At 45.9% G+C, this 19,912-nt stretch overlaps 1 protein-coding gene across 1 annotated transcript in view; it reads right to left on the bottom strand.

Annotated features, from left to right (window-relative positions):
- Nucleotides 1-2,605: 2,605 nt before the first annotated feature.
- LOC147421803 (uncharacterized) overlaps nucleotides 2,606-19,912 on the bottom strand; it is a 70,177-nt gene continuing 52,870 nt past the window's right edge. The window contains exons 3-8 of the mRNA XM_086502829.1: nucleotides 12,906-13,020; nucleotides 12,391-12,509; nucleotides 12,213-12,283; nucleotides 11,396-11,475; nucleotides 11,113-11,297; nucleotides 2,606-3,080 (exon numbers count right to left, since the gene is read on the bottom strand). Of these exons, the coding sequence (XP_086358955.1) occupies nucleotides 2,997-3,080; nucleotides 11,113-11,297; nucleotides 11,396-11,475; nucleotides 12,213-12,283; nucleotides 12,391-12,509; nucleotides 12,906-13,020 (654 nt within the window). The 3' untranslated portion in view covers nucleotides 2,606-2,996. The remainder of the gene's footprint in view (nucleotides 3,081-11,112; nucleotides 11,298-11,395; nucleotides 11,476-12,212; nucleotides 12,284-12,390; nucleotides 12,510-12,905; nucleotides 13,021-19,912) is intronic.

The following is a 19,912-nucleotide window of genomic DNA, read 5'->3' on the forward strand; positions in this document are numbered from 1 at the left end:
CGTTCTCCCCTCAGCCGACCTTCTTAGGTTTTTATTTGTTCTCTCTTTTTCCCTACTCTACCCTCTTGATGGACCCTCAGTCCTTAACTGATATGTATCAATCCGCACTGCGAAGGACTCGTTGTAATGTTGTGTTTTTTGGTCCCATGGGTCATATATGACCTCCGTGGACGATAATTCAATCTCTCTCTCTCTCTCTCTCTCTCTCTCTCTCTCTCTCTCTCTCTCTCTCTCTCTCTCTCTCTCTCTCTCTGCGTCCAGCAATAAATAGAACATCTTTGTATATGTGTGTGGCAATGGTGTTGCACAACAAAACCCTTACATACATGGCGCTCCCAGGCTGGTCTGAAGTTAGCAAGCATCACATGGCCATGCTTGCAAGACAAATCCCTCTTCTCCTTGCCTTGATTTGTCCATCATTCCTCTTCTTGGGTCCACTCTTCATGCTTCCATGGCAATCAAGTTGGACCTTGATAGGCTTTGTATGATTTATAAATACAAGTGGGATTTCCACTACTTCGAACAGCGGTGCTGCAGCACCGCCGCTACGGTAGCAAGAAGCAGGAGGTTTTATAAAAAGCCATGAACATATATGTACTCAAATTTTAGAAACGTGACATATGGTCTACTTGAATTTATGCTTTATGAGTTAACAGAGTCTTAACATGGTTAAAGACTTGTTCTCTCCATATAATGACCATGAGCACTACTCTGGGTTTCTACCTCACATGCTTCATCAAGACGGCGCGGGTGGGAACTCTGAAAGTTCACAGTTGAATTTCCTTGCAAAAAAGTTGCACCATTTCCATATTTCCATAACTTATACTAATGCAAGCCATTTGCATCAGCATTGATAATTTGGCATGTATCATTAAAGATTATAATGTGTGTGTGTTGCACTTCTTAAGAAGCCCTTGACGCACACATGGGGTCAGGGTTGATTTTCGACCGGCACCCTTGCCCAAAGATTTTGTGATTTTTTAGGCATTTTTATGTATTTTTTGAAAGGTAGGTCACATTCTCCCCCATAAAAAACGGAAGAAGTACCCCCAAAACAGGTGTAATGCCCGTGTAAACACAACCCTGCATGGTGTACTTGAGAACCACTGTGCAAGGACATATAGAAGTTCAAGTTAAGCCCGCTATGGAAGTCGAAATCCCCCTTCTTAAATAAAGTAAGAAGCAATGAAGTTTTAGTCTAAATTTTCATATTTCATTGGTTTACTTCAAAATTTCATAGATTTACTTTCAAAAAGCAATGAAATTTTGGTCTAAATTTTCACATTTCTTAGATTTGCTTAAAGAGGCAATTAGTCCAAATGTTCATACTTCAAAATTTCTCCACATTGAGGTTTTCTATGTAAATTTGGACAGAACTCTTCTTAGCAAAAGTAAATGTTAATTAGACAAAGGGAATTGTGGCACCTCCACGAGTCAAGATGTTCTCAGATTGGTTAATGCTGGTGTACAAATTTTCTTATTTTGAATCACAGTGGACCTCTAAATATATCTCTTGGTTTTTTAAAAAATCATAAAATGTGCTCTTATACCGAGGGTCTTCTTTTTGGGCCATTGTGTTGCAGACTTTGATGGTTCGACCGATGCTTCAATTTCTAGCATGACAAGCGGTGGACTGTGCACCCTTTTGCTCTTGTTTTTTCCATCTTCTTCTTCTATTGACATGATGAACAAAGACTGAGTTTTACTCGTGAAGCTACGTCCTTATCAATACAGATAGAATGTCACTCATTTGTTAGCATAATTATAAGAGTTTGAATTGATCAGTTACAGACAATCTATGTCTAATATCCACAAATTGGGATTGGAAGGTTTTGGGCTTTAAATAGGTGACTATCTTGGCCAAGTTTCTTAAATTGGCAATTCACTTCATTGTTTCAAAGATGATCAGGGTAATTTCCATGCTTCTAAAAGATAGACCATGATCAGATTGCACGTTCTTATATGATGTCTATGCTATCGATGCATTTTGAGGTTTCTAGTAACTTTGACATATTCCAGATAAGATTCTCAAAGCCTCATTTTAACAAGGTTGTGGCTTTGAAACTACTAAACAAATAGATATGAGAAATTGTGGCTTTCCTGATAAGCTCGGTGATTATAAATTGGTCAACAAGAAGGCCTCTCAAGGGCTCTACATTTCAACATAATAAGTGGCAGTCCGGAATCCGCAAAGCGCAAAAAATCGTTTTGAACTACTTAAGCTAAGACAGCATCTTACACATCTTCTGAAGAGGAGGAATCTAATCGCCAAAAAGACAAGGAGAGATCTAATGAAGAAGCTAAGGAGTCAGAATCTCTAATAGCAAAAAATAAAGGAAGATCAATAATGAGCAATTTTCTATATCCGCAAGGCCTATGGATATCATCAATCTAAAAGAAAAGGAGGTGAACTCAATTCACTTATAATACTGGTCTTCGAAGGAATAGAGCCAGCAGGAAACTTTACAGTTCTCTTGGCTTGCCAAGCAAGAAAACCTGTGAGAAACTCTATTGCCTTGTGATCCTTGGCACGGGATGTCGCGACTACTGTTTTACATTCACCATCCGCATAATCGCAATAACTTTTCAAATAAGAGACATGCAATGATTTAACACACCCATCCTTACAAAATTCTCTCTATCAACATACATGAACATATATCTGTCAATCATATTTCCTGTATATGTACATCCTTGGAGAATAGCTTGCAACACAGTTAATGCTGTCCATATTTTCAAAACCTACTACTTATAAATAGGCTAAGGCTGTAACACATTGCTAAATTAGCTCGAGTAAAAACTTCATTGCAAAATCCAAAGCTCCCTATGCACCAAGAAACATGACTGTACAGAGGCTTCATCCGATCTTTGCTAGTAAGCAGCTAATCTCATTGCAAGGTGACCTCACTCTGTTTTGAATAAATCTTCTCCCTACTTGATGTACCACCTCTCCATAACACTCTTCAAGACTATCTGCAACCAGAAGGTATGGAATACTAATGCCTCGACTTCTTTCTGCTTCGAGTCATTCTTCTCCCTAATTGATGTGCCACCTCTCTGTAACCCCCATTCAAGACTATCTGCAACCAAAACATATGCAATATCATCTCAATGTAAAAAGAGTCCTTTAAAAGTTGTTTACCTTGGCTAAGAAATCCATAACCACAAATAAAGCCCTTAACAATAGACACTTCGTCTGGCCCTCTTTCACTCAAATATGCATCAAATCAAAGATATTGCCAAAAACAGCCAGGAATCAACGCATATTGTTAAGGACTAGAGAAAGGTCTCCAGGTTACCTTTCCCTGTAATGCATGCAACTGCATGGCGACAGGCGAATGCCGGGAGCCATGCGGGAGCGCCATGTAGCAGGGAAAAGTCACTTAAGAGACCTTTCCCAGTCGTCAAGGTCAGAGGGGAGGAGGGCCAGTAACATAGTGCCACATGACAGCAGGAGGCAGCTTTCCAGGCTCAGGACACAGCAGAGACAGGTGTCAGGGAGACACGACGAGGCCCTTCTGTTCGCTCAGATGTCGACTGCAGCATTGATGCTGCTATTCCACCGGCTCATGTGTCGATTGCAGCGCCGCTGCTGCTGTTTTTTATGCCGTCTGCTGACATGGCTGCCATCAGGCGGCTGCAGTACCTCATTATGGTCAGGACTCAGGAAGGGCAGCTAATTTGGCAGTGTAGATCAGTCACCCCCCGACCTTGATGGATAAGGCCTTTATCTACTTACTTACAACTGACTCCTTGATTAATAAACATGAAAAAATAATGGTCGCTTGAAGAGTAATAGAAAGGTTCCTCATGCCTAGGAGTGGTGTGTTGGGGGGGTCTTCAACATGTTAGAGGACCCCTCAGATAGGATTGGAGGCAGCCATGCTAGAGAGCGCTTATGTGTATGACCTTGAGGATTTCAGATGTTTGGCAGCATGCAGGCTTTGTGCGACCCCCAGACAGCCTATCCTTCTCTCGATCTGACCCAGAATAGGAGGAGTGAATCTATCTTGGATAGATCGCTTCTACGTCAATGACCGCATCTGTTGACATGGGAGGATCTATATACAGTTTGGCAGGGAATACCTTTTCAGATCATGCGCCAGTGATTCTTATTGTGACAGACAGACAGAGAAGTGGGAGTGCGATGCTGCACATCTATGAGAGGATTCTACTGGATACAAAGCTCAGAGAGAGAGTGGTGGCGCTTTGGACGGAGAGTTTGGGCACTCAAGGCACCTCTGCTAGTAGAGTGGTCACTGGACTTGCCGAGCTTAGTCGCTTTTTCCTCCAGGAGTCTGCAGCTCACTTGGCTGCAGCCAAGGAGGAGGAGCAGCGTTTCCGACGCGGCATTGCTTTCTTACAGCGGCATCACTTTGACAGTCCTTGATCGGAGGAGCAGATGCAGCAAGCTTGACAGGAGCTAAACCACCATTGAGGAGCGGCGTCATGAGTTTGCCTTCCATCGGCAGGCATCTCAATGGACCCAAGGGGGCAACCCAGTTATTGGTGAGTTCTTTGAGACTGTGGGTCCTCGCTATGCACGCACCAATGTTTGTCAGTTGAGGAGACCCAATGGGTCAGTTGCTACAAAGCCCAAGGATATACCTTCAGTTGCTACTGATTTTTACCGTGAGTTGCTTTCAGCTGGGCCACAGTCAAAGCGCCAAGATACATGCAGAGAGCAAGTTTGGGCGCAGATGCCTTGCCTAGTTACTGAGGAGATGCATCAGAGACTAGAGATGCCTCTCCAGCTGGAGGAGCTCCACGAGGCCCTCAAGGCACTCCTCCGAGGTAGTTGCCCAGGGGAGGATGGTCTGACTCCCAGCCTTTTCTTGGAGTACTGGGAGCTGCTTGGTCCAAATCCGTGTAGTGCTTACCAGCACATGTTGTACACTTGTGAGATGCCTGACAGCATGAGTGAGGGTTTGATATACCTTATCACCAAGGACAGAGGCTCCTTGGATGAGATTCGACAATGGCGGACCATCACCATTCTCAACTCAACCTACAAAATCTTAGCAAAGGCTCTGAGTTTGAGGATTCAACCACTACTCAAGAGCATTATACGCGAGACCCAGACAGATTTTGTCAAGGAACGCAGTATCCTTGACAACATCTTTACCTTTCGGGAGGCGTTTCTCCCATAGTAACAGGGGACGCCCTTTCGGGCTTCCCGTCCCCACTTGCCATCCCGCCCTCTCTTTTACACTAAAAATCCCATTTGAGCCCCGTCCCTCGTTCCCCATCCCGGAATGCGTCCCTTCTGACTATGGTTTGTCATCGCAAGTCTCCCAGAAGAGGCCCTCGCACGTCTCGAGGAGCGGATCTTGTGATACTCCTCGATTTTGAGAACAGATACGACAAAGTTGACAGGGATTTCCCAGGAGGGGCACTCTGCCCAAGATGGGGTTTTCAGATGCTTGGATCAGAGGAGCGTCTGCTCTCTACAGGTATGCGCACAGTCAGGTGCTCTTGGCAGGGGGAAGAGGGGAACGCCTCATGCTCACACATTCGGTTAGACAGGGTTTCCCTCTTGCCCCCTTCCTTTTTCTCTTCTATGTTGAGGTGATGAGCAAATTCTTGATTTCACAGGAGGTTGGTTTGCGTGGTTTAGAGCTTCCTCTAAGAGGAGACAAGTTGCTGGACATTGAGTTTGCTGACGATTTAGGAATGTAGTTGGGAGGGCAAGGAGGCCAATCTGCACAAGTGTGAGCAGGCTCTTGAGGTGTTTTGTTGAGCATCAGGAGCGCTGATCGACTGGAGGAAGACACTGGCTTTCTGGGTTGGCCGTGCTCCTACGCCCGGTTGGTCACCGGGAGAGGGCTTCAAGTGGATCCCCCAAGGGACTTTTGTACATTACTTGGGCTATCAGGTTGGCTTGGATCTGTCTTTAGAGCAACAAACTGCTCCTCTCCATTAGGAGGATACAACTACATTGGAACTCGGCATGGCTCTCTTTGGCTGGCAGAGTTGTAGTGGCCAACCACGTGCTTTTGGCTACTATGTGGTAAATCAGTCTTGCTGGATCTTCTCGAGCTCCTGCATTTGCTAGCTAGAGAGGCTGATCGAGAAACTTTTGTGGTCAAGGCGCGACACCCAGTCGGCCCCGGCCTGCTGGCAGCCTGGCAGGTCATTGACCAAGCACGGCAAAGCAGAGCCCTCCTTGGGAGCTTATGGTCAGAGGACTTCCAGGGGAGGAGCCCTGGAAGGAGTTGTTGCTACACCGGATTCGTGCCGGAGTCCCTCATACGGGCGGCCCTTGGAGCCCAGTCCACCAGGTGGATCTTTACATAGATGCACCGATTTGGCCTAAGCAAGAGTTGGAAGGACAGCTTTGTTGCGAGCCTGCTTAGGTCCTAGGAGCAGCTGAGGAGCACATGCATGCAGGAGCGCTTGAGGTAGTCTCTTCTTTGGAACCACATGGTTAGCACACAGCAAAGCCACTTGGTTGGTAGTAGGCCTCATGTTTCTTGGGGTCCCATGGTAGAGCACCCTCGAAGGCTGCTACAATTTTCAGGCGTTCCTGAGGAGATTCAGAGCATCCAGCTATGAGGCAAGAGGGGGGTGCAGAGCATGTGTCGGGATATCACAGAAGCTATACATTGCTAAATTGGCTTTATCTGACAAAAAAATAATTCTAAATGAATTATTGGATTTATAAGTGAGAGGGTTTTCTCGCTTGGGACACGAGGAAAAATAATCTAAATGAATTATTGGAATTATAAGTGAGAGGGTTTTCTCACTGGAGATATCCGAGTATAGATATTTCTGGTGCGTCATTTAGAGTAATGACGGGAGCACTATGAATGGGAATATCTATAAGGCCACAAGGAACGGGTACTTCTGATGTGTCACATCGGATGGGTGACAGGGAGCATCGGGTAGAAGTATTCGATCATCCGGGAACGGACATCTCTGATGCGTCATAGGATGGGTGACATAGAGCATCAGGAAGGAGATTGTACCGTAAGTTTGGTAGGAAAGAACTAGGTGATGGTTATTCCTGATGCGTCACAAGGTAGGTGACAGGGACATCGGAAAGGGAATATTCCATAGTCGGGAGGAAATTCCAAACTATGTTAAAGGTGTGCACAAGGATGAGCAACCACTTGAATGAAGATGGGTTCAAAGGAAACTTTGAGGAAATACAATTGCTTTTTTAGAAAGCAGGTTGCTTTTCGGGAAAGCAGATGCTTTCCCGCGAGAAAGTCTATGTCTGCATTGCACCTGTGCATGTGGTTGCATCCAAGGACGCCTAGGAAGTGTTGTGTAAGCATTGTTTTCAGCTTATAAAGTTTTACCGAGTTTTTAACAGGTTCAGACCAAGCGGTTGGCCCCCCACTTTATAAGCGGGCAGCCCCCTGGTAAAAAAAGCAAGCCCCCACTCTTCCTCTCTTTCTGGCAGAAGAAAAAAAGCGATCCCTCCTCTCTCTATTGGAGGGCGCCCCCACCTGCCCTATTCTTGCGGGAGGAACCGGCTGAAATGGGCTACAAAAGCAGGTTCTCTTTCACTCACAGGCACCCAGAAACAGCCAGCGTTAGTAGCAAGAGGGGGCTGCTGCAGATTTCAGCCATGAAGACGCCACCGTCGGTGATACCCACGGCTGCCCCGAGTGATCTAAGAGTGGTAGACTCTCGAGCTGGGATCCAGAAGTTGAGATTCCCAAGGAAGGACTTCGCCTCCAAGAGAGCAGAGTTCGTCTGCAGGAAGAGGACTCTAGAACAGAGTCGGAAAAGAGTTGTAGGGATGCCATGCCCCAAGTCTAGAAGGTGAGATCCTCATGCGAGAACCTTGGTTCTCAAGGATTGTGAATAAGGAATGGAAGTTCCTTGGAGTAGGGTTTTGCCCTAGGAATAGAAGTTGAGGCTTCCGGGAACCATCGAGTCTGATTCTAGAACAAACGTGGTAATACTTTCCATTCAAGTGCTTGTATAGACTTCGCCCCAGTAATTAAGATACTTTAATGGGAGGGGGGGGGGGGGGGGGGGGGGGGGGGGGGGGGGACCAACACATCTTTTGTCCCCAGTACTGTGTCGATTCTCTCTCTCTCTCTCTCTCTCTCTCTCTCTCTCTCTCTCTCTCTCTCTCTCTCTCTCTCTCTCTCTGTACTGTGGCAACCACCATTACCAGACCCTCTAGAACCATGTCCAGCCACTAGTACCTTCTTTACCACTGAGATGGTGAAGAACGCCATTGACAGGATAAGGACTAGGAGAGCATATGATCATGATGGTTTGGTGGCAGAGCACTTGATACATACTAGAGATTTACTGTCAGAGGTTCTTGCGCGGTTGTTTAACCGTGTCATGTGTGAGGGACTACCCGAGTCCTGGAGATTATCTACTATTGTACCTCTCTTCAAGGCAGGGGACCCCACTGCCAGGGAACTACCGTACTATTATGATAGGGCACACATTGGCACGGTTGTATGCATCCATTCTTGAACAACAACTGAGTAAATGGGCAGAAAATGAGGGCATACGAGCAGCAAAACAAGCTGGATTCAGGAGGGGTTTCTCCACTTTGGACCATATTCTTACACTCATAGCCATTATTGAGGAGGGTCGGGCACATGGGAGACGGATGTATTGTTGCTTTGTGGAATTCCGCAAAGCATTTGACACAGTGCCGAGGGCCAGATTGATGCACAGGCTACTGAAGTTGGGAGTACCCACAGAGATCATATGGGGGATCATGGCTTTATACGGCTCAGTGACTGGCCAGGTACGCACTCTTGAGGGGATTTCTGACATTGTTCATTCCACTATTGGAGTGAAGCAGGGGTGTCCTTTGTCCCCTACACTTTTTGGCATGTATGTAGATGAGGTCTCTGACTACATTGACAGAGAGGGTGACAGAGGCGCTCAGCTAGCAGGGACATGGATTCCTTTATTATTATATGCTGATGATATTGTGTTGATATCAGAGTCGCCAGAGGGCATGCAGAGACAATTAGATGCATTGCACAACTTTGCAGAGGATAGTGGTCTGTATGTGAACCTTGGTAAAACCAAGGTTATGGTGTTTAACACCACACCACAGTGGGTCAAGAGATCGGCACTTACACTCGTATATGGTCAAGACACTGTGGAGTACACAAATGAATATACATATCTGGGGGTGGTATTCACGGGAGAGCAGCAGAGACTAGACTGTCCAGAGCCTATGCGGCATTGGGAGGGCTAGAGAGAATGTGTTCGTAGGTTCAATTTCAAGAACCACGAACAAAGCTATGGCTCTTTGATACTTTGGTTGCTTCAGCTATGCTTTATGGGGTCCAAGTTTGGGGACCATCTGTGAATCATGACAGTTGGAGGAACATGGAGAGACCCTTGGTATTTATGATATCCCGGATGATTAGAGCCAAGGCCTCCGTACCACATGCGATTATTCGAGCGGAGGTAGCCACCCCTCCTATTGAGATTGAGGCTCTTACTAGATCAGTGTCCTTTATGCACAGTCTATGGGATACACATAGAGGCAGATATACTAGATTGGCTCTTGAGTCTTCTAGACAGTTAGCGATGCAAGGAGATGCATCATGTTGGTATGCGCAGATGACCTCATGGTTTCAGAGGCATGGTCTCAACATGGATAGATTGCCTCCTTTTCAGTATTCCCTAGATGCACCCTCCCTGCCAGTCACACGGACGGAGATCACTAGACTCATTCGGCAGGATCTAATACAGTTGGACAGCAGGAGGACATGGGTAGAGCCGATGCAGGAGTTGGGCACGAAGATGGCTTTTTACAAAGAGCACCTTCTCCAACTTTCGGGAGATGGGTTTGTGACTCGTCCGAGCTACATGGACACTCATTTGTCTCATGGTCTGCGATGTGCTATTGGTCAGATTCGCACACCCTCACACCAGCTGGAGACTGAGACGGGTAGATTCAGAGGGATACCGCCGGAGTCTAGGATATGTCAACTATGCGCTAGAGAGCCAGAGACAGAGCTACACTACATATGCCACTGCACTGTGTATTATGAGATACGAGGGCGCTTCCATTGCTTATTCAGGGAGGGTTTTGGACCCCTAGATAGAGTCATGAGGTATCAGGATCAGAGATGCCTTGGCTTATATCTACTTGAGCTACACCGACATAGAGATAGTCTGTTGAGGAGACATGGAGCACGACAGTCGCAGAGACAGATCACAGACTTCTTTGGATCGAGGGAGCCTAGAGACCAACCACCAGCACACGGTTGTACCCGCATTCATACGAGAGGCACCCTCATTGACAGGGCGACTGAGCTCGGGAGATCGAGACGACCACGACCGAGACACAGGAGCACACTCCATCGACGGGGACTCCAACAGAGGATCATAGGCATTCTAGCACGACACCCAGATTGTCATTGATGGCCTATTTTACATTTTCACATTTCACATTTCACATTTCACACTCATTTTCAGTTTTCATTTTTACTTTCAGTACTTTTTGTACTTGTACTTCAGACGTTGTATTAGATTCACCACTTTGTATCTGATGGTCTCATAGGTCATTTTGGCCTTTTGAAGACGTTAATATATCATTTCATTTCATTTCTCTCTCTCTCTCTCTCTCTCTCTCTCTCTCTCTCTCTCTCTCTCTCTCTCTCTCTCTCTCTCTCTCTCTCTCTCTCTCTCTCTCTCTCTCTCTCTCTCTCTCTCTCTCTCTCTCTCTCTCTCTCTCTCTCTCTCTCTCTCTCTCGATATATATATATATATATATATATATATATATATATATATATATATATCCATACACTCAGGGGTCAATTTGAGACTTACGGGCAGCTCCAACCACATGCGGCAGCGCCGTGAGGCTTTCTTGCGACTCTGGCGCCCAGGGCCTTACTTCACCATGGTTCAGGGTGTGCCTAGATGGAACCACCGGCCAACAGTGTGGTTGTTTCCTCCTCCCATCTCATGATTTAGCCCTTATTGTTCATACTTTGCCTTCTCACTGGGAGAGTCTCCCCATGTTTTTGATGTAGCCCTCTCTAGCAGAGGTTGGTTGTAGCCCTTTGGGCAGTTTTATTATGGAAGAATCCTTCTCTTGGAAAAAAAAAAGTAATAGAACAGGTCATGGTCTCACTAGTTAGAAGCTGAGCAAAAACTTACCGCATGATGTAAATCCCACCTCCCAGCTTTTCCCAAAAGATTCATCTGAGGCATAACTTTGGAGCTACTACCAACATCCACAACTGACGATGACATGCCATTCATTGTGATGGGCAGTTTAATAGAAACTTGCGGCTTCTCAGCAGTGATTTCATTGGAAATGACGTTTTTGAAGTTGACCTCACCTGAAACATATCAGTGTAATACATACATCATCAAAAACACCCGTCCCTTTCTTATTGATTCAATTAAGCAGCAGCTACATCACATTGAAACCTCCTACCAGTTTCCTTATTGACATGCTTTACCCAGCTTTCCAATAAACAGCACTCTATTTCAAAATCAAGCCGCCGCAAATCGTCCCTATTAGAGACAAGAAACAAGTATCAAGAAAAATTTATGGTTAAACATATATACCAACACAGGATGAGCATCCCCAACTCTCCTTACAGGGCCAGGGAGTCACATTAATCTCATTTAACTTCATCTCAGTAACTGATGTCCTAGTTTCTATTCAAAAACGCTGGTTCTGCTATCCAGCTAACCACGTGACATCTTCTTGGCCATTGTATAGAGGTCACAACAAATGATATTGTCTCTGATTCAAATGGGTGTGCTTGTACTCCGTCACAAGAAAAAGTCAACCCTCATGAAGTTTACGAGCAAAAGCCAGGACAGATATACAACATCCACTTTTTCTATAGAACTCAACGATGCATCAACCCATGTACGTGTCTTTTTCAACAATTGAAAACCACAAGCAGTACTCCAGCAACAAGAATGCCGTCCGTACTCTCACACTTTGTTCATGTTATTCCTGCCAAGGGTTGATGGCCCGATGCAACAATGATGAATATATAGAGTAAGCAAAATAAAGGCACAATCTACCAATCATAACAAGCATTTAAAATATCCATTAGCTGCATCTGGTTTCTCCAGCATAAGCAATGCTCATGATGTCACTCCTGCAGTTTCTAAGAACCAGTGGATGTCATGCCGTCGTTGCCTCTTGAACCATACATACCCATTGCAAGTTCAAAGCGGAAGCCGTGCAATAATATTTTATGTGATGTTGCACAAGGAGACATATAGAGACGCACCAAAAACCATTTGGACGGCGAGTTGTCTTTAAACCTAAGGCATGTGCCACATACAAAAAGCCTCCTGCATCCTGAAAACCAGAACAATCATTCAAAAATCACATGGGTGCTGATTCGTAATGAAAAGCCATCAGAAAGTGTCTTCATACTCCTACAAAAGAAGTCGCGAGTAACCAACCTTGATTCGCCGCACAAGATCTGCCCTTCCAACTGCAAACATCTGTTCACGGGTGGGCATGTAGGAGAAGACGACCTTTTGATAATCTGTACATCCAGTTCTCGATATTTTCTTTCTTCCTGCAATGAAAGCATCATAAACAAAGTGTCACTCAAAAATTTCAAAACTTGCGTCCCTGATGCACATCAAACAGTTTTGATATGGCACAGCATGATCTTCAATATTGACAAAGTTTTGAGCTGAAATCAACTAAGAGAGTAAGCTTCACATAATAACAGCAATCTCTAGTCCACCTTCAGTCTGTAGAGTCTAGGCCTTTTGTTACTCCACATGGTTTCTATAGCATCTAGATTAACAGGACTGAACCAAGAGCTCCTTTCACCAAATATTTTTGGGGACACTTGGAGACGAGAACAGACTACAGTGTGCACAATTTGTGGAAAAGTAAACATTGATTTCTGCAAATCCTCATTGCTAGAAAGGTCAAGAAGATAATCACATGAAACAAAACTTACCAATAAACCTTTCCTCCAAGAAACTGGCATATCGTTTGCAAAAGAGCTGTATTTCAGGCTGTAACTTCGCAATTGCCTCAGGTCTTGCAGCCAACTCGAGAAGGCCATCAGGAGGCTGAAGCACTGAAAAACTTTAGCGCTCTCGCTCTCTCTCTCTCTCTCTCTCTCTCTCTCTCTCTCTCTCTCTCTCTCTCTCTCTCTCTCTCTCTCTCTCTCTCTCTCTCTCTCTCTCACACACACACACACACACACACAATGAAAGTGGGGCTTGACCCTCTACATTACATAAAAATCGACCATCGGTCCATGTACAAGAAATATGGGAAAACCCTTCACAGATGTACAATGAAATCATGGGGGAAAATCCCATAACAAACCACAGGAAACATCTGGGGATAGAGATACTTTAACCAAGCGGTGAAGTATAGCTATCTGGATAGTGATCAAGTCTACCTAGATCTGCCCAAATCTTTGTCCATCTCGGGCGATGTAGCGAAAACCACCACCTCCAGTGTTGTTTATCTAACACCATGCTCTGTAAGAACCTCCTATAGCAGCTCACAAAAGCCAGGGGACTGTGAAACCCCTGGCTGTGCCTTTAAAATCATTCGCATCCATTCTAACATTTCCTGATGATGAACTCCAAAAAAGGATACGGATCTATGGCACAACCAAACTGTAAGAGAGGCAGGGGGGACCCACTCACTGTCCACCTCAAAAGCCAAGGGAAGGTACCAAGATGCACATCTCATCGACCAAACCAGCTTCCCTGAGGCCTCTCTAAACTAACTCTCAAACAAATGTGCAAACTGCCTAATATCCATAACGTAATTGGCCTCAACCATTGTTTGCTCCTGTAAGATATCATAGACAGCCTCCCTGTCCAAAAGGAGTCCTCGTGTAAAACCTATACTCTAAATCTCATCATGAGGGCTCTCTCTAGGCCGATGACAATATGATGTGTTCCTGATATCTACAGGAAAAGTATGTCGACACATAATGGCCCACTCCTCAAAGAAACATCAGGAGATCTCCATGGACCAACCACAAAGTACTCGGGTGGCAAGATCTTTGAAAGCAGAACATTTGCTAGAGATGCAAAGCTTGCAGAATAGTCAAAATTCTCAGCAAAATGTGAAGACTCGCTCTCCGGTCCAAATCTCGGCCAGTTTTGGGACAGAACGTTTTACAGAGAATTGGGCATTTTTATTATTTAATTTTGCCAATTTCCAGGGTCGTGGGCTGTAGGAGTGACTGCTCGACCAAGTTCTCAACAGCTATATATATTATAAGCAGATAGGGGGCGCCCATTTCCAGCAGAAGAAGCTCAGGCGACTTGCAGTGCAACTTCTCAGCAAGACCGGCAAAAGACCCTTAGTGTTTTCAACCAACAGAAGCAGCCAGCGTTTTTGGTTTCCAGATCCACTAACGTTTTCTGCAGCAGAATCTCCCTAGCGTTTCCTCCAACAGGAGATCAGCCCAGCGTTTTCCAGTCACAGATCAAGCCTAGCGTTTTGCAGTTTCCGGCACCACATCAGCAAGCCAGGTAGCATTTTCAGTTTTCAGCACTTAGCCTTTGCAGATTTAGCCCCTAGCCTCGCAGATCTCACCTACCCGCAGCAGATCCTCGCCGTACCGTCAAGTCAGCCAGTGGTTACAGTTTCAGCCCGCTGTTTTCAGATTTCAGCATCTGCGTTTTCAGCGCATCGTCGTCGAGTCGTCGTCATCGCCATCCTCGCTGACACACTATCAATATTCAGCAGCAAGTCAGCGGTTTGCAGATTTCAGCATTTCAGCCCTAGCGTTTTCAGTTTTCAGCCCGTCCTCGTCGTCATCATCATTGTCGTCCAACATCGTCGGCAAGTCCATTGCATCTAGACCATTGTACCAGATTTGTGAAATCTATAGCATAGACCTCTCTCGCCATAGAGAGGTGGCCCTTAGAGGAGGGTTTGAGAACCGTCTGGTGTCGTATTCTTCTCTCTCTTTCCTCAGTCTCAGCACCTTCATTCACAGTAGCATTCACTTTGTTTGTGATCATTGCACTCTCTTTATAAAGGAACGGAAGGCTCTCCCTTCCATAAGTAAAAGAAACCCTGGAGCACAATTCAGAGCGCTTATCTTTAGCAATATCAACATTCACTTCCGCTGCACCTTACATTGGTATCAGAGCTTTTGGCAGTGTTCTGTATCACTCAAGGACAGAACTACAATAAATTTTTTGCGTAGTGCGGTCGCACGTAACCCAAGTCGACTTGGGCGCGTCGATTCCTAATCGTGTTTTTGAAGAGTGACAGGTAACCCAAGAAAGAAGGGCTTGTCCAGCCTCCCCTTGTTCCTCTTTTCACTCGTTAAGAGCGGACCGTGCACTTATCGGCCGGCCAATCGACGTGAGGTCGGGAAAAGCAACTTTGGTGTGAGCGCAAGGCCGCCAAGGGGTGCGCCCGCAGGGAAGAGTCGAGCTCGGGTAAGAGAAAAGCCTTCTCAAACACCGATTGCAAGCTAAAGAATTCAAGAACCTCAAGAACCCAAGTTCCTCAAGAACTTTAGTACCCAAGCTCTCAGTGTATGGTCATCACCCGAAGCGGAATGGATACTTTGCATGAAGATGATGAGAGTGGAGCTGGTGACAAAGAAGTTTCCCCACCAGGAGGATTTTTTCCCGATCCTCCTCCATCCCCATCTACGCCACGGGTTGCACCAAATCCTATGGAGGCTTTGGTCAAGTCAATGATCGACATGATGCTACAACAAGAGGCGCAACGCATAGCGGCCGAAGAAAGGCGAGCGGCTATGGAGTTAGAGCGTGAGGCAAAGAGAGACCAACGCATGCAAGAGTTGGTCCTACAGGTACTCACCTCGAAATCCGAGCCAGTCAAAGATGTGGGCAATTCATCAGGTGGGACAAGTAGAGATGCGGACTCCAACAATCCAGTCACTGAGAAGTTAACGTTCAGTAAGTATAACGGTAAGATGGATGCCAATGTTATTCATTCTAGGTTGCATCAATTTAATGCTTACTTTGCAACAACTAAGAAAACAAGAAATGGAAGGTTTTGACGGCAGCCATGTCTCTTGCCGGTGATGCCATTATTTGGTATCAAGCATGGCAAGAGGCACAATGGGCCGTGCACCTAGAGGAAGCCGAAGAAGGCATGCCCCTTTCTTTCAATTGGGCCGACTTCCAAGACAAGCCGAAGGCGCGGTTTATGCCACCTCAGTACCTAGCGCGGTTGAAAGACGATTGGCGCAGTCTCAAGCAAAATGGTATGCCAGTTATGTCTTTCTCTAACCGTGTTTTGCAGCTCGGCACCCAATTACGCAAATCGAATGATGAGCGCAAAGAGGCATTCCCTTTCGGGTTGGATGAGTATATCAAGTTCGATGTCGAAGTACTCAACCCGTGGATCTCAACAAGGCGGTAGCGATTGCTCTAGCACAAGAGATGAAGCACCACAAAGGAAAGCCCAAGGAGAACAAGTCTTCTCATAGTACCTCTCATACTCCTCAGAACCCACAGAATGGTAAGAATGGTAACTCTTCTACCCCATCTTCCTCTAATCCTTCGGAACAAGGCGAGCCTCGAAGATGCGGAAGCAACGGGCCCGCCAAATGAACCAGAGTGTCACGCCACAGACGAGCTCCCAACAATCCTCTCTCTCACTGCACCACTCCTGTGGGGTAAGCTCTGTAGCAGGTTGGAGTGTAGGTCGACCCCCCTTATCACTATCATCCTACTGGTGGAGATTAGCTCAAACTGTACTGCAAGGCCCGTGAGAGTGGACCAAGCAACTGCCCCCCAAGTGTACTGTAGTGTTGTGGAAAGAGTTGGCATCAGCCGAAGGACCGGAAGCCAAACTTGCTGTGCCATAGGGTAGTCCCACAGACAGTGACGCTGACTCTCCAAAGGATGGTCACAAGCTGCACATGCCACTATGTACTAGCCAGCTCCCCACTGTTCTAGCTGTCAAGTGACACATCCAACCCTATCTGTGGACAAGCTACAGCATGATCAGGGTTCAGTTCAATCAAGTCAATCTAGAATAGGAAGTGATCTGGCACTTTTGTGAGTCTGTTCGCAGACTGTGCATGTCCAGACACTTAGATTAGATACATATCCTCTGGTTGCACACAGCATGACCATCAGATTCCAGTCAGATCCCATCAATAGCATTTTTAGAGTGCATAGACCTATTTCCCTATTTTTGACATTTTTCACTTATTATTTTTAAGTGACTTTCGTTGGGAAGTAGGTAGGGCAATTTTGCTAAGTTTGTATATAAGCAAACCTAGTTCTAGCACTTTTTGGCAGGAGAGGCAGCAGGAGCACTTGCTCAACAGGCAACTTCTCAACGGAACCCTCAGATGCCCTAGCGTTTTTGCTTCACAGCAAGAAGCTAGCGTTTTTAGACCACATCAGCCAGCGTTTTTGCTCTTGCAGATCCCTGGCGACAGCAGACCAAGAAGAAGCCCCAGCGTTAACAGATTCTCCACAGCAAGACTATTTTCAGCCCTAGCATTTTTGCATCTGCAAGACACTTCAGCGTTTTGCAGATTTACCGCGACGGAACATCAAGAAACACCAGCGTTTTCAGTTTTCAGCCGTCAGATACCGCAGTAGAGTCCCCGAACCTCGCAGATCTCACCTTCCCGCAGCAGATCCTCGCCGCATGGTCAGATCCCGCGAAGTTTGCAGTTTCAGCCCGGAAAACGCAGATTTCAGCATCTGCGTTTTCAGCGCGTCGTCGTTGCATCGTCGTCATCGACATTGTCACCGACATAGAGTCAGAATTCAGCAGATAAAGATTTGCAGATTTCAGCCCTTAAAGTTTTCAGATTTCAGCCCATCTCGTCGTCGACATCATCAGCAAGTCCAAAGCATTGTAGAGATTTGTGCAATCATAAGTAGACCACTCTCGCCATAGAGAGTGGGGCCTTCGGAGGAGGGTTTTACAACGTCTCTGGTGTCGTATTCTCTTCTCTCTCTCTCAATCTCATGCACTTTCATTTACAGTTTGTGTCCATTGCACCCTCACTAAAGGAACGAGAGGCTCTCCCTTCTGTAAGTAAAAGGAACCTTGAGCACAGTTCGGAGAACTCATCTTGAGCAAAGTTCAACATTCATTTCCGCTGCACCTTACATTGGTATCAGAGCTTTGGTAGTGTTCTCTATCACTCAAGGAAAGAACCACAGAAATTTTTTTTGCTTCTTGTGGTCGCACGTAACCCAAGTCCACTTGGGCGAGTCGATTCCTAATCGTGTTTTTGAAGAGTGACAGGAAACCCAGGAAAGAAGGGCTTGTCCAACCTCCCCTTGTGCCTCTTTTCACTCATTGAGAGCGGACCGTGCACTTAGCGGCCGGCCAATCGATGTGAGGTGGGAAAAAGCAACCTTGGTGTGAGCGCAAGGCCGCCAAGGGGTGCGCCCGCGGGAAAGAGCAAGACTCGGGTGAAGAGAAGATCCTTCTCTAACACAGATTGCAAGCGAAAGAAGAACCTCAAGAACTCTAGAACCTCAAGAACCTCAAGACTCCAAAACCTGAAGACTCAAGAACCAAGAACCCAAGACCCGCAAGAACCCAAGTTCCTCGTGAACTTAAGACCCAAGACTTCAGTGGATGGTCATCACCCGAAGCGGTATGGATACTTTGCATGAAGGTGATAAGCATGGAGTTGGCGAAGAAGAATTTTCCCCACTAGGAGGTTTCTCTGACCCTCCCCATTCCCCATCTACGCCAAGGATTGCACCAACTCCTATGGAGGAGTTGAAGCAGTTGTTTATGGACAGGAAGTTAGAACGCAAAGAAAGCAGAGCAGAAAGAAAAGCAGAAATGGATCGCAAGCACAAAGAAAGAAGAGCCAAAATGGAGCGCGAACACCAAGAAAGAAATGCAAAAATAACCCGCGAACACGAAGAAAGAATGGCAGCCATAGCCCGTGAAAACGAAGAAAGAATGGCAGCCATAGAGCGTGAGCACAACGAAAGGAAAGCCGCCTTGTTGCGACTCTTTTCTCAAGTGCAGGCACAGATGCAAGAGATTCAGGAAAAGGAAACTCTCTTAGTCTCTTCTTCTCCAAAGCAAGACACACAGGATTTGCATGATGATAAGCATGATGAATTGCATGACAATGATGAGCATGATGATTTGGATGATAAGGACAAGAAGGATGATTTGCATGTTGATCAAGATGTGATTTCTCACAAGCATGATGATTAGCATGAAGATGATGCGATTGTTCACAAGAATGATGTGTTAGTTGATACTTTCTCTAGTGAAGCTAACCTCATTGCAAATTTGATCAATCACGAAGAACCGATCTTGGCTCTCGAGTCGAGGTCTACAGAACCCCTCAGGAAGAACTGATCTTGGCTCTCAAGCCTAGGTCCAAAAAACCCTCACAGAAAGTATTATGTGTTCGAATGATTAGTCAGCACGCATTGTTCGAGTGTTTCATTCGTGATCGTTTCCTGTATTTTAGTCAGCGTCCTTATGTGATCCCTTTTCAAAGGCATGCCATATTGTACGTTGAGCACGATTCCCTCATGAATGAGCACGGATGTACGCGGATGATTCATGAAAAGATGAAATGTTTGCATTCAAGGAATTCACATTCCATGTCTCTTCCTTGGCATGACACAATATCAAAAAGAGCACAAGAAGGATTGAGCATCAAGCATAGGCATTTCCATTGTGATTTGCCACAGTTGATTGATTTAGATCAAAAAGTCAAGATTAGACCCCATTGTTTGTGTGTGTTTGATGAACGGTTTGGCACTCCGTCTCTATGTTCATCTACATTGCATGCACAGGCTCTACAGAAGAGTAGTATTTTTTCAGTCACTTTACCTGGAACGGGTATGTTCATGTTTTTGTGTTGGAAGTGGTTTCACGAATTTTCAGCCTCGGAGATTCTTGAAGAAGATAGACGCATGACTATAGACGAAGTGGAAGCATTGAAGATGACTGTGTCGCTTTCGGTGCGGCCCAAAGAAGAAGGCATTACAG

This window comes from Adiantum capillus-veneris, chromosome 27 (assembly GCF_014529385.1).
Source record: "Adiantum capillus-veneris isolate H3 chromosome 27, ASM1452938v2, whole genome shotgun sequence".
Taxonomy (NCBI): Eukaryota; Viridiplantae; Streptophyta; class Polypodiopsida; order Polypodiales; family Pteridaceae; genus Adiantum; species Adiantum capillus-veneris.